The sequence below is a fragment of the Malaclemys terrapin genome, chromosome 13, assembly GCF_027887155.1.
Source record: "Malaclemys terrapin pileata isolate rMalTer1 chromosome 13, rMalTer1.hap1, whole genome shotgun sequence".
NCBI classification, from domain to species: domain Eukaryota; kingdom Metazoa; phylum Chordata; order Testudines; family Emydidae; genus Malaclemys; species Malaclemys terrapin.
The window spans coordinates 45,546,357-45,560,053 of record NC_071517.1 but is presented as its reverse complement, the minus strand read 5'-3'; the positions used below and the strand labels follow the sequence as shown (position 1 = coordinate 45,560,053).

At 54.0% G+C, this 13,697-nt stretch overlaps 1 protein-coding gene across 1 annotated transcript; it reads right to left on the bottom strand.

The window, feature by feature from the left end:
• Positions 1 to 9,426: 9,426 nt before the first annotated feature.
• LOC128847804 (antigen-presenting glycoprotein CD1d-like) lies at positions 9,427 to 13,212 on the bottom strand. Its single transcript, XM_054047514.1, has 6 exons — positions 12,767 to 13,212; positions 12,254 to 12,532; positions 11,387 to 11,665; positions 10,691 to 10,987; positions 10,126 to 10,225; positions 9,427 to 10,043 (listed from the first exon to the last, which is right to left on the bottom strand). The coding sequence occupies exons 1-6, from the start codon at positions 12,813 to 12,815 to the stop codon at positions 10,004 to 10,006; spliced, it is 1,044 nt and encodes a 347-aa protein (XP_053903489.1). The 5' UTR covers positions 12,816 to 13,212; the 3' UTR covers positions 9,427 to 10,003.
• Between the last annotated feature and the right edge of the window lie 485 nt (positions 13,213 to 13,697).

Genomic DNA, 13,697 nt, shown 5'->3' with positions numbered 1-13,697 from the left:
ACCAACCAATTGCCTTTAATGTCAGTACAAACCAGACTCTTTATCTTGAGGACACTAAAATCAATCAGGTTCTTAAAAGAAGAACTTTATTTAAAGAAAAAGTAAAGGAATCACACCTGGAAAAGCAGGATGGAAGTAACTTTACAGGGTAATAAAAAGATTTAAAACACAGAGGACTCCCCTCTGGGCTCAGCTTCACAGTTACAAAAAACAGGAATAAAATTACCTCTTAGCATAGGGAAAATTCACAAGCTAAAACAAAAGATAAGGGCAAGGAAATGTGTTAGGTTATTTACAAGTTTTGTAATCTTGGATGAATCATTTCAGGTATGTTTTTAGGAGATGTCCCTGCCTGGTCTCTCCCTCCATCCGGACAGGGAACAAACAAAGAGAGCACAAAGAAAACCTCCCTGCCCAGATTTGAAAGTATCTTCTTTCCTTATTGGTCCTTTTGGTCAGGTGCCAACCAGGTTATTTTAGCTTCTTAACCCCTTACAAGTAAGGATTCAGTACAGCTGCCCAGGAGGGATTTTATGCTCCCCTTAGCTGTCTGTTTCTGACACCCCCCATGTGCACACAGTCGCTCTGTAGAACAGGGCATGTGTGGACTGGGCGAGTGCCGTGCGGGGAGGTGCTGTCCCCACATTGGGGATAGACCCCTCCTGGCAGCGCTGTGTCCACACTGGGCTGCCGGCAGAGCCGCACCGCTCGGACCCTGCCCTGCAGACACAGCCCACGGCAGCGGGTGTCTGGATGGGAATTTGTCCATCTCTGGGCTGCTGTTCTACCTGGTAACAGGCTGGTGTCACGTTATTGACTTGAACTGGGACCATATAGAACATGGTTGCAACCAAGGTCCTGTAGTGGCACCAAATCTTGTATAAAGGGAGTCAAATAAGGTGTCTAAGACAAGGTTATGGTTTGCTGGTTGTGATTATGCCGTCTGTATGTGTGTATCAGTGTTGTAGTTGAAGTTATGAATATTGGCTCTATCCTGTCTGTATTTCAAACTTGTGCTATGCTTCTGGGGAAGACGTGTCAGCTCGGCCTAGCCTGCTTGATGGCCCATTAAGGACCATCAACTACAACTGACCCATTGAGAGAAGGCAGATATGCCTTGTGACTCAGCAAAGTATGCAGGGACTGGCCCATGTGATTCCAGACTCCATTTTGCTGTAATTTTCCACAGTAAGAACAAAGAGGTGTCCTTACACCTGGAAGAGACTATAAAAGGCTGATGCCTCATCTCCATCTTGTCTTCAATCCTGCTTCTTACCTCTGGAGGGACTTTACTACAAACAAAAGCTCTACTCAAAGGACTGAATGACCCATCCCAGCTGGGGATGTTCCAGAGACTTGATTTGAACCTGCAGTTTATTCCATCATTGCTACAAGCCTGAACCAAGAACTTGGCCATTACTGGATGTCATTGATTCCATTTAACCAATTCTAGCTCTCATCTCTATCTTTTCCCCTTTTATGAATAAACCTTTAGATTTTAGATTCTAAAGGATTCGCAGCAGCGTGATTTGTGGGTAAGATCTGACTTGTATATTGACCTGGTGTGACAATGCGGTTCTGGCGGAACCCAACTGAGAGTGCCAACTCAGGACAAATTGCTCAAATAGGGCAGTTACAGCCCAAGGCTGGGGTTTTTCCACCTCTAAGGCAAACCAAACCAGCCAGACTAGGAGGACTTCGGTCTCACCCCACTGGCTAACCGCAAGCCTCACAAGCAATCTCCTTAGACACTCCGGTTTCCCAGTACTCCCACCAGTGCCACTCGTTATGGGGCAAATGGTTATGAAAACCAATACCCCAGTAAAAGAGAAAGGTTCTCCTGATCCCAAAGGACCAAGCCCCAGACCCAGGCCAATATACAAATCAGGTCTTACCCACAAATCACGCTGTTGCCAATCCTTTAGAATCTAAAATCTAAAGGTTTATTCATAAAAGGAAAAAGATAGAGATGAGAGTTAGAATTGGTTAAATGGAATCAATTACATACAGTAATGGCAAAGTTCTTGGTTCAGGCTTGCAGCAGCGATGGAATAAACTGCAGGTTCAAATCAAGTCTCTGGAACATCCCCAGTTGGGATGGGTCCTCAGTCCTTTGTTCAAAGCTTCAGCTTGTAGCAAAGTTCCTCCAGAGGTATGAAGCAGGATTGAAGACAAGATGGAGATGCGGCATCCGCCTTATATAGTCTTTTCCAGGTGTAAGAACACCTCTTTGTTCTTACTGTGGAAAATTACAGCAAAATGGAGTCTGGAGTCACATGGGCCAGTCCCTGCATACTTTGCTGAGTTACAAGGCGTATCTGCCTTCTCTCAATGGGTCAGTTGTGTAGCTGATGGTCCTTAATGGGCCATCAAGCAGGCTAGGCAGAGCTAATCTCAGCTTGTCTGGGATGTCACCCAGAAGCATAGCATAAGTTTGCCATACAGACAGTATAGAGCCAATATTCATAACTTCGACTACAAAACTGATACACACATATAGACAGCATAATCATAACCAGTAAACCATAACCTTGTCCTAGACACCCCATTTGACCCTCTTTATACAAGATTTGGGTGCCACTACAGGACCTTGGTTGCAACAATGATCTATACGGTCCCAGTTTATGTCAATAACATCACACCCCCAACGCAAAATTGATGCAGGAAGGGATGACACAAACATCACTGACTGCATCCCAAGAGCTCCCCATCCTGGGTTCTGTCTCACTACAGCTAGTATAGGGTTAGAAGCCGTCAGAAATGGTTTATCAAAATCATGTTCAACCACATGATTGAACCTCTTTACAAACTCAAGGTAAAACTTAGTTAGAACAATAGTGGATTGGATCTGCTCTGGCAGCAATGTTCCTGTATGTCTCATGTGATCTTGCCAAGAGTTAAAGAAAACCGCTACTTTATCCACACAAGCTCGGGCAAATGTTTGGAACCCAATTAACATCGAATAAATGCAGATATTAATGTTCTTCATAGTACAGGAATCTTGGCGTTTATCCATGAAAGCAATATGGTAGTGTGCCTCAGTCTTCCTTTTCATACAGCACATTAGGTCTGGAATGTCTTTTCCCCTGTGAAAAGTTCCCATATTGTTTATAGGCCTGAACTGTGAAACCCCAGTGTAACAAGGCCTTTTAACATAACGTGTGTTTTCATGCATTCCTTTTAACATGTTCAAGGGATTCCCCAAAAGATTAGGCACATTGTACATTTTTACAGTTCGTGGCAATAGCAACACATTCATTACAAAATTTAGCAATAACAACAAGTTCATTGCAAGTGTCCATCTACAGTCATGTTTGTCATGCCACACCTTTGGCTCAATACCGTTGGAGTTTGGGCATTTTAGGGTTAACCTGTGGCTTCCCTTTGCAAAATTCAGTTTTCTCTGTCCTCCTTGTCCTGCAGGATCAAACCCTGATTTCGCTTGCTTAACAGAATTCACTGGCTGATGGGGTGGGCCCTCTGTGCTAACAGCTATTAGCAAGTCCTTCCTTTCCCAGCCAGGCAAGTAATTTGCACTACCCCAGACCAGAGCCAGTCCACCAGTTTTCATATTCGTAACTGCTATCACTTCCAAGGCTGGACTCTGTCTCAAAGAGATACCACACAAATCCAAAGAGTCTGAGGGTGAGAGTTTGCTTGCTCTCCCCCGCATCCTCAAGCATTTCGCCATAAAACTGCTTTGCTCTGACACCTCTGTAACCAAATCTGTCCTCAAACCCTGAAGCCCAAACTGCTCAGCTAAAGAATCAGAAAGGAGATATTCCTGTTCCAACACCATTGTCTCCCCAACAAGTTGGCCCCACACAGCCACTTGGTTATAGGGATGCCTCAATTCCTTAACAACTTTTACTTCCTCTGAGACCGTCTCAAAGCTACCCACACTGGATCTTTTACAAGGAAAGTCAGTGGATCCATTCACAACAGACAATTTTTGGCTGCTAGGAACTGAAACTTCCTTGATTAAATCACTCTCACACCCTTCAGTTTCAGGGAACTGCTTGCACCGAGTACCATGAGGATTCCTTTCCCCAGGGGCTTTTCTAAGCAGCAATTCACCCCTCACAGAAATTCTGCCCTTACCCTCTTCACCGAGGGCTTGCTCTAAAGGAACACTTTCCTGAGCAACAACAGACTCTGTCTGGGTCTTACTTACATTCAGGATCACCTTTGGCCCATCAGGCAGATCTCTACACAATCCCCTTTCAGGCGAACCAATAGACTTCCTAGATAAAAGGTTAGAAATATTTCCCTTCTCTTTGCCACACACAAGCTTAGGAATTTTTTCCTTTTTGCTACAAGTTGTTAAACTGTCCGTAGGTACCACAACCAAATTACCTTTCTGCTCTCCTTGTGCCCTGGCTAGGGTATCACCCTGATCAGACAGAGTCGCTACACCCTTCTCCAACCACACATGAGCAACAGGCAAAATACAAGCACCAGAATTGTCTGGTCTCTGGGATTTTGCTAAGACACTAACTGGATGCAACCTAGTTACGGTGCCATTCTCCCCAGCAGATGCAAACTTAGGACCATTCCCTTCCTGGGCTTTAGTTGAATCCAGAACCAACTCTGAGACCACTAAATTACTCTCTACCATCCCAGGCCGAAAGGCACCTTCTGTCTGCTCCACAGACAAAAAAGAGTTGGAGACGCATTTTCCTTTACTAGACATACGGTTTGGGATTTCATTTCCCTTGTCCCAGCAAACCGGGCTGTTCACAGACAACTGCTTGGAGACTGGGGTAGCTCCCTCCATAGGCAAGTCAATACCCCTGACAGACACAGGCACATTTCCTTCACTGTCACTATTCTTCGCACAGGAAACAGATAAGGTATAGGGACACTCATCTTCCACTCTCCTTGCCTTCCCAAACTGCTGACTAGATAAAGCCATCAGCTCACAAGACTGCCTAGGCTCATCCAAAATCTCCTTGTCCTCCTCTCCCTTCGCTTGATCTAATTCCAGATTTACTTCTAAGACATTAGATAGACATTTAGAAACTTCATTCACAGCCAAACAGCTACTTTCCAAAGACAAACCTTTGGAGAAACCCTCCATAGGCACAACCTTAGGATCAATTCTCTCTTGTGCCTGGTTTGTATTAACTTGACTGACCATAGCTTTAATATCATTTCCAATCATAATATCCTTAGGGATTATGTCTTTTACTCCCACAACCATGGTGCCCTCCAATCCCTTCCATTTCAGGTGGATTTTAGCCAAAGGCACCCTGACAAAATACTTAGATAAGGCTACAACAGTTACATCTTCACCAGGCAAATAATCTTCCTTCCTGACAAGACTTGCTTTAACCAGAGTAATATCTGCTGCGGTGTCCCTCCATGCCATACACCTCACTCCATTCACTTCTGCACTGCTAATAAACTCTGCGTTATTTCCCCCATATTTAGCTTTAATGTGAGTTTTAAGGTCAAATTCTTCAGAGACCACAGAAACAGCATTTGCACACAGGGCACCAATGCTGGGCTCTGTGTGGCTTGCCTGTGAGTTTACAACAACAGGGTTAGCATTGGCCGTGGCATTTGGGGTTGCTGGTTTTGGGCTGCCCTTCAGTGTCGGGCAGTCTGGTCTCATGTGGCCCAGGATACCACAGTGATAGCATGTAACCTGTTCCGTCCTGGGATGCGAGTTCCTACCCTCCGGGCCCCCTTGAACTCCTTTAGAAGAGTCAGGTTTATTTTTAAATCCTTCCCTCCTCTTGAACTGGGGAGAATGGTGATTAGTTTTCCCCGGGGTTTTACACCCTTCTCGAGCCCTGTTTTGGGTATGGGCATCCGCAATCTCTGCTGCCCGTAGGACTGACTCAGGGTCCCTGTCACACTCAGCTGCTCTCACATGGTCAGGCACAATGTCTAAGAACTGTTCCAAAGTTATTAAATCCAGCAGTTTTTCAAAACTCCCATGCGCCTTAGCTCCCACAACCCACTTTTTAACAAAACCCATCAGCTTATGAGCACATTCTACAAAAGTACAATCCTTAGACATTTTAAACTCTCTAAACTTAACTCTGTAAGATTCAGGAGTAACCTTGAACCGCCATAACACAGAATCCTTAAACCGCTCATAATCTAAGGCTTCTTGTTCCCCCAAGTCATTAAATACCTCCCTGGCTTTTCCAGTCAGTCTGGTCAGCAGGACAGGCATTCGCTGACCCTCAGGGATCTGGTACAGATTGCAGAGGCGTTCAAAGGTAGACAAAAACTCCTCTATATCCTCAGTATCATTGTAAATGGGACACATCCTTTCCCAGTTTTTCTCATGGCGGGGGGGAAGTGGAGTACCCGGTGGGGATGACTTTCTCCGCTCTTCCAGTACTTGGAGCTGAAGTCTGGCCGTCTCCTGTTCAGCAGCAAGCAGCTCTAGACGTCCCTTACGAGCTCTCTCTTCTCTCTCAGCAGCCTCCTTCTTTCTTTGATCAGCTTCTTTCTCTCTCTCAGCAGCCTCCTTCTCTAACTCTGCTATTTTTTGCTTCTCCAGCAATCGAAGATCTGCTAGCTTCTGTTCATGCTCAAATTGCAGTTGACTTGTCACCCTTTGCATCTTAATTTTTTCTGCATCTTCTGCAGCCTCAGGTAAGGGCTGTGCTCTTGCCCCCTGATCACTGGCTATTAACAGATTTCTCAGTTCTTCCTTTGTAGCTTTCTTTCTAAAGCATATCCTCTTTTCTGAACACAAATTTTCCAGGGCTTTTTTGCCAAGTTCCTCATATGCTCTTTGCTCAGCCATTGCAGCAGCTCTTTAACCAACAAAACTCTCAATCCCAAAATTCAAATTTGGATAGCGTGGGGTTCTGACCCAAAGCTTAATTGACCTGGTTCTGTGGATCCAAGCACGACTACGCCACTGTGACAATGCGGCTCTGGCGGAACCCAACTGAGAGTGCCAACTCAGGACAAATTGCTCAAATAGGGCAGTTACAGCCCAAGGCTGGGGGTTTTTCCACCTCTAAGGCAAACCAAACCAGCCAGACTAAGAGGACTTCGGTCTCACCCCACTGGCTAACCGCAAGCCTCACAAGCAATCTCCTTAGACACTCCAGTTTCCCAGTATTCCCACCAGTGCCACTCGTTATGGGGACAAATGGTTATGAAAACCAATACCCCAGTAAAAGAAAAAGGTTCTCCTGATCCCAAAGGACCAAGCCCCAGACCCAGGTCAATATACAAATCAGATCTTACCCACAAATCACGCTGTTGCCAATCCTTTAGAATCTAAAATCTAAAGGTTTATTCATAAAAGGAAAAAGATAGAGATGAGAGTTAGAATTGGTTAAATGGAATCAATTACATACAGTGATGGCAAAGTTCTTGGTTCAGGCTTGCAGCAGCGATGGAATAAACTGCAGGTTCAAATCAAGTCTCTGGAATACATCCCCAGCTGGGATGGGTCATTCAGTCCTTTGTTCAGAGCTTCAGTTTGTAGCAAAGTTCCTCCAGAGGTATGAAGCAGGATTGAAGACAAGATGGAGATGAGGCATCAGTCTTATATAGTCTTTTCCAGGTGTAAGAACACCTCTTTGTTCTTACTGTGGAAAATTACAGCAAAATGGAGTCTGGAGTCACATGGGCCAGTCCCTGCATACTTTGCTGAGGTACCAGGCGTATCTGCCTTCTCTCAATGGGTCCATTGTATAGCTGATGGTCCTTAATGGGCCATCAAGCAGGCTAGGCAGAGCTAATCTCAGCTTGTCTGGGATGTCACCCAGAAGCATAGCATAAGTTTGCCATACAGACAGTATAGAGCCAATATTCATAACTTCGACTACAAAACTGATACACACATATAGACAGCATAATCATAACCAGTAAACCATAACCTTGTCCTAGACACCCCATTTGACCCTCTTTATACAAGATTTGGGTGCCACTACAGGACCTTGGTTGCAACAATGATCTATACGGTCCCAGTTTATGTCAATAACATCACACCTGGGTCTGGGGCTTGGTCCTTTGGGATCGAGAGAACCTTTTTTCTTTTACTGGGGTGTTGGTTTTCATAACCATTTGTCCCCATGACGAGTGGCACAGGTGGTGATACTGGGAAACTGGAGTGTCTGAGGGAATTGCTTGTGAGACTTGTGGTTAGCCAGTGGGGTAAACCAAAGTCCTCTCTGTCTGGTTGGTTTGGTTTGCCTTGGTGTGCACAGAAACCCCAGCCTTGGGCTGTGACTGCCCTGTTTTAAGCAATTTGTCCTGAATTGGCGCTCTCAGTTGTGTCCCGCCAGAACCAGCATCGTTACAGCTGGTCAGCGCACTCACCGCTGCTCTAACTGGCCAGATCCCACTCCCCTCCTACACTGGGAACAGAACCCAGGAGTCCTGGCTCCCAGCCCCCCTGCTCTAACCCACTGGACCCCAGCCTGGTCCCAGAGCTGGGATAGAACCCAGGAGTCCTGAATAGCCCCTCCCCCCCACTCGAACCCACTTCCCCTCCCCAGCCAGGACTGTTGTTATCGCTGTGTTACCGCAGGGCCGAGGAGCCCGGTCGTGCTCTGGACCCCTTGTGCTCGGCGCTGCACAGACACAGAACAAAAAGACAGAACCTACCCCCGGAGCCCGGGTCCCTCACACCCCGCTCTGGGGGGGCCCTGCCCCCAGGAGCTCTCAGCCCAGCCCAGCCAGCGGCTTGGAGCGGCCACCCCGGCGTCCCGCGGGCCGTAGTGTTATCAGGGCTCCGTGTGGGTGGCTGGGCCTATGTCCCACGGGCAACACGCTTGCTACCTGGGCACCCAGCTCAGCCTGGACACCCTGCCAGGGCCCTCCTGGATAGGGTTACCATACGTCCGGATTTTCCTGGACATGTCCGGCTTTTGGGGGCTCAAATCCCCGTCCGGGGAGAAATCCCCAAAAGCCGGGCATGTCCGGGAAAATCGGGAGGGAGGGAGGGCTCCGTGGTGCTCGGCCGGGGCCTCTTTGCCTGGGGTCGGCGGTGCGGGGCCGGGGCGGGGCCGGGGTTGCGGGGCCGGGGGCATGGTGCCGGGCCGGGAGCCAGGCCGGGCGCGCGGTGCCGGGCCGGGGTCCAGGAGCCGGGCGCGCGGTGCCGGGCCGGGAACCAGGGGCGCAGTGCCGGGCCAGGAGCCGGGGTCACAGTGCCGGGCCGGGCCGGGCGCGGGGCCGGGCGGGGAGCCGGGGGCACGGTGCCAGCCGGGGTCCGGTCCGGGAGCCGGGGGACCGGGAGCCGGGGGGCTGGGCCCGCGGGGCCGGGAGCCGGTCCGGGGTCACGGGGCCGGGCCGGGAGCCGGGGTCGCGGGGCCAGGAGCCGGGGGGGGGGCGCCGGGCCGCCGGGGGGGGCGCCGGGCCGCCGGGGGGGGGCAGTGCTGGGCGGGCCGGGGGTGGTTGGCCGGGGGCCGGCACCCCAGGGCCCGAGCCGACCCAGGCTGGAGCCACCGGGGGGCCAGCCTGGGCCGCGCCTCCTCCCCCCACACTCCCCCTTACCTGCTTCAGGCTTCCCACGAATCAAATGTTCGTGGGAAGCAGGGGAGGGGGCGGAGACCTTGGGGAGGGGGCGGAGTTGGGGCGTGGGTGTGGGTGGGGCTGGGGGCCCGTGGAGTGTCCTCCATTTGGAGGCAGAAAATATGGTAACCCTACTCCTGGGACCCCCACGCGCCCATCGCCTTTGTGTATGTAGCTCGGCCTGACCCCTGCACCCAGACCCTGGCTCCTACAGGTCCCGGTGGGGCCTGCTGAGCAGCCCCTCCCTGAAGGGTTTATTGAACGGCACAGGCCAGCGCCGGCTCCCTGCGGATCCTGGATTGCCGCGATCCCACAGCGCCCCCAAGTGTCCACCGTGCCCCCAAGGTCCCAGAGGGAGGAGAATCCCACCCCCCACCCCGATCTCCCAGGGCCCCGATCCAGTCCTGCCTTCGGCGCCCTCAGCTCTGGAGCCGGGCACAGACCCGGTCCTGAGTTCCATGTCCTCAGGAGAGGGGCCGATCCCCACACTGGGACCGGTGCCGCCCCCTCAGGGACTGGACTGCCCTGGTCTAACGTCCTGGTAGTCCCTGGAAGGAGAGAGCAGAGGGGATGGTTAGGGGGTAGAACAGCCTCACCCCCCACCCCTACCCCAGAGAGGGGAGGACTCACCTGCGTCTGCTCCGCCACAGCACCACGGCCACGGCGGCTACGGCCACAACCCCCAGGGTGATGCCCACGGCCAGGCCGGGGCCCCAGGGCCTGCTCTGCTCTGTAACACAGGGGGTGCCGTGCTGGGAACGGGGACAGGAGTGTGGGCCCTGTTCCCTCAACGAAGCCCTGCATTCCCCCCATACTCTCTACCCCCACCCCACTGCCCTCAGCCCCCCATCCTGTTCCCTCTGCCTCCCCCGTAGTCCCCCCTGCACCTCCCACCCCAACCCACTGCCCTCAGCCCCCCACCCTGTTCCCTCTGCCTCCCCCACAGTTCCACCCCTTCTCCCCCCACCTTCCCACCCCCTCAGCTTCCCCCCACTCTAGTCCTGCTCCCCCATCCCAGTCTTCTCCCGTTCCCCTCAGCTCCTCCATCCTGCTCCCCCTGATCTATCGCCACACCCCCACCCACCTTCTCTGCCTCCCTGCGCCCCAATCCCGCTGCCTGGACCCACCCCCGTCCCACTCAGGACGTGCAGGAAAAGCCCCCAGAGACCACGCCCCCCCGGGGACGTGCACCTACCCCAGGGGATCAGCAGGCTCCGGCCCCCCAGGCTGCTGTGCTGCACCCGGCAGGCGTAGCTGTGCCCGGCGCCCGGCCCCACGGCCAGGGAGCTGCGCAGCTGGTAGGTCAGGTCCGCGTTGGGCAGGATCCCGCTGGAGTTCAGCCGCCCGCCCGGCCCCACCTCCTCCCCATCCTGCAGCCAGGCCACGCGGACGGGCCGGGGGTAGAAACCGGTGACCCGGCAAATCAGCAGTACCGGCGCCGGGGTCCCGGCTGGGGGAGGCGCTCGGGCAAACACCACGGCGACCGGCCGCTCTGAGACAGGAGGAGAGAGACGGGGCGGGGGAGAGGGGACGATTCAGTCTGAGCCTCAGGGACTCACTAGCCAAGCCCAGCTCCATTCCCTGGGGTCAGGCGTTGGCCCCGCTGTCCTGGCCAGACCCCAATTCTGCCCCCTGCCGTTACCAGTGGTGACGGAACCCCCTTCACTTCCTGTCCTAAACTGCTGTGCAACACGGCTATGATATGGCTACTGTGCTGCACCCCAGATATAGCTGCATTTGTACACCAGGCAAGGGGTCCCTGGATAAACAGCCGCCTGCCCCAACCCAGAGGTGGCTGCATCTCAGTACCAGATGAGGGATCTTTGTATAAACAGCAAACGCACCCTACCCCAGAGGTGGCTGCATGGCAGTGAGTGGTGTCCAGCCTCACCTTGTCTCTCCAGAGACTCGTTCCCATGCTGGACAAAGCTCTTGATCAGATTGACACACGTTCTCAGGAGAAACTGAATCACGCTGGCTGTGCTCTTATCCTGGTTGAGAACGTCCTGGGCGTAGAGCGCCAGCTTGTCCCCCCGCCGAGCGACCCATTTGCCTGTGTCCGCGTCGAAGCTGATGAAGTCCTCGCCGTTCACTCCGGCGTCACAGAATCGCCTCGAGGTGCCGTTGAGGTGCAGGTCGCAGCGGAGGGAGCCCTGGGTAACAAAGGGGTCTGGAACAGGAAGGGCAGGGGGATGAGGACGGGCGTCCGGAGGTCCCAGGAGGGGGCAGAAACAGGGGGGAGTAAAGACATAACGTCAGGTGCAATGAGGATGTTGGGCCACACAACGTTGGCAGGATGGTGGGACGGCCCTGGCTGGAGTTAGGGGTAAGTTGCAGTTTCTGTTTAAAGCTGATTTTTCACGGGCATAGTTAGATTGGCTTGAAAAACGCTGTGTTACATCGGGGCCTGAGGCAGAGTTTGTGGTGCAAATTTGGGGCCCCTTGGTCACGGGGTTCCCGAGATACAGACCCCCCCCCAAATGACCTGCTTTAGGCAAGACCAGGTCCCTCTGCTCAGGGAGTGGGACACGGGGCCTTTCCCCTCTAGGAAGTGCAGGCTACAATCTGGCCCCAGACCTGGGTGGAGAATGGGACATGGGTGTTTCCCCTCTGGGGGATGCCGGTTTCAATCAGCCAAACGGCCAGGGACTGGCTGTCTTGCCCCCAGTGACACACTCAGTGGCTGTGGTGAGTGTGTCAGTTCTCAGCACCCCGGGTGGGTGGGGGGAGGGATCCCCTCAGACCGCTCCATACTCACAGCCCCCTCCGTGGTGCTGGGCTATTGTGTTCACAGTCCGGCTGAAGCTGAACAGGGAGCGATGGATCAGCAGCTGCAGGTCCTGCCACTGCTTTGGGGTCAGGCCCTGCCGGGCCCAGGGCTGCAGGAAGCGGATCTCGCAGGTGCTGCAGTCCATGGAGTGGGTCTCCAGGTCGCCCAGCAGGGCCATCCCCTGCATGTCCGTGGAGCTGGCATTGTGGAAGACATCGATGTGGAGCAGCCGGAGGGTGACAGATGCTGGGGTGACAGGAGGGGAGGCTGGGGCAGGGAACAGGTGGAGGACAAAGTGGGTGGGGAGAGAGATTAATGAGTCTGTCCCATGAACAATCCTGCCCTATGGGGTCTCCCTGGTGATCCCTAACCTGCCTCCCCTGTCCTATTCCCCCCAGCCAGGGTCACTAGCCCAGCCTGGTACTTCCCCACCCTGCCCCTAGTACTACACCATCCCCACGCATCCCAGCAGGAAAAACGGCAGGGGGGGTCCCCACTTACCGGCCAGGGCCCCCCATGCCCAGGGGAGGAGCAGCAGAGCGAGCAGCATCCCGGCAGGGGAAGGGGGATCCGGGCTCTGGTGGGCGTCAGGGCAGCGGGACGAGGGGCCCAGGATCCCCAGGCACTTTCAGCCCACACGCTGCTCAGACCGCCAACTTCTCTTTTTCTCTGTTTCCTCAGCTCTGTCCCCGCAGCTGCCAGCCGAGGCCGTCCCTAGACATTGTGGAGCCCTACGCAGTCCCCCTGTGGGGAGCTGGACCCAGGCGCCGCAGGCGGGAGGGGCTGTGCCCAAGCTGTGTGGGGGGCAAGAGCAGGCTTGGAGGTTAGAGGGGGGACCGTCCCCCAGGACGAGCTGGCGGAGCGGGTTGGGGCTGGGTCGCTCCACTTCCTGCCACCTGGGGAGTGCAGGGCGCGCCCGAGCCCTGCTGCAGTCCCCGGGGGACGTAGCTCGGGGGCAGAGGTGGAGTGGGGGTGGGGCTGGGGTGGAGCAGGGGTGGGAAGAGGCGGGGCGGGGGCAGAGCAGGGGCGGGGGCAGCTTTCGTGGGCGGCTCAGCCGGCCGGGGGATCGGGCTGGCTGCTGGAGCAGCACGCAGCCGTGCAGGGCACCAGGAAATTAGGGGCAATGTGGTGCCCCAACTTTCCTGGTACCCGACGCAGCTGCGCGGTTTGGGTTTGGGTAAGGATGGCCCTGCTGCCAGCCCCGAGCCAATGAGGGCAGAGTGAGTCGGGGAGCGGGGACCGCGCGGGAGGGGGATCCCCGGCAGCGGGATCAGAACCCGGCCCTGTCCCCGGCAGACTCCGGGTGTGTCCGCACTGGCACCAAACCCCCCCCCAAGGACATGAGTGTGACCGAGGAAAAGTGCGGGTGTGAGCAGCGCTCCTGCCGGCCAAGCCGCTGCCGCTCAGGGGGGTGGACGGTTTTTGTTGACAA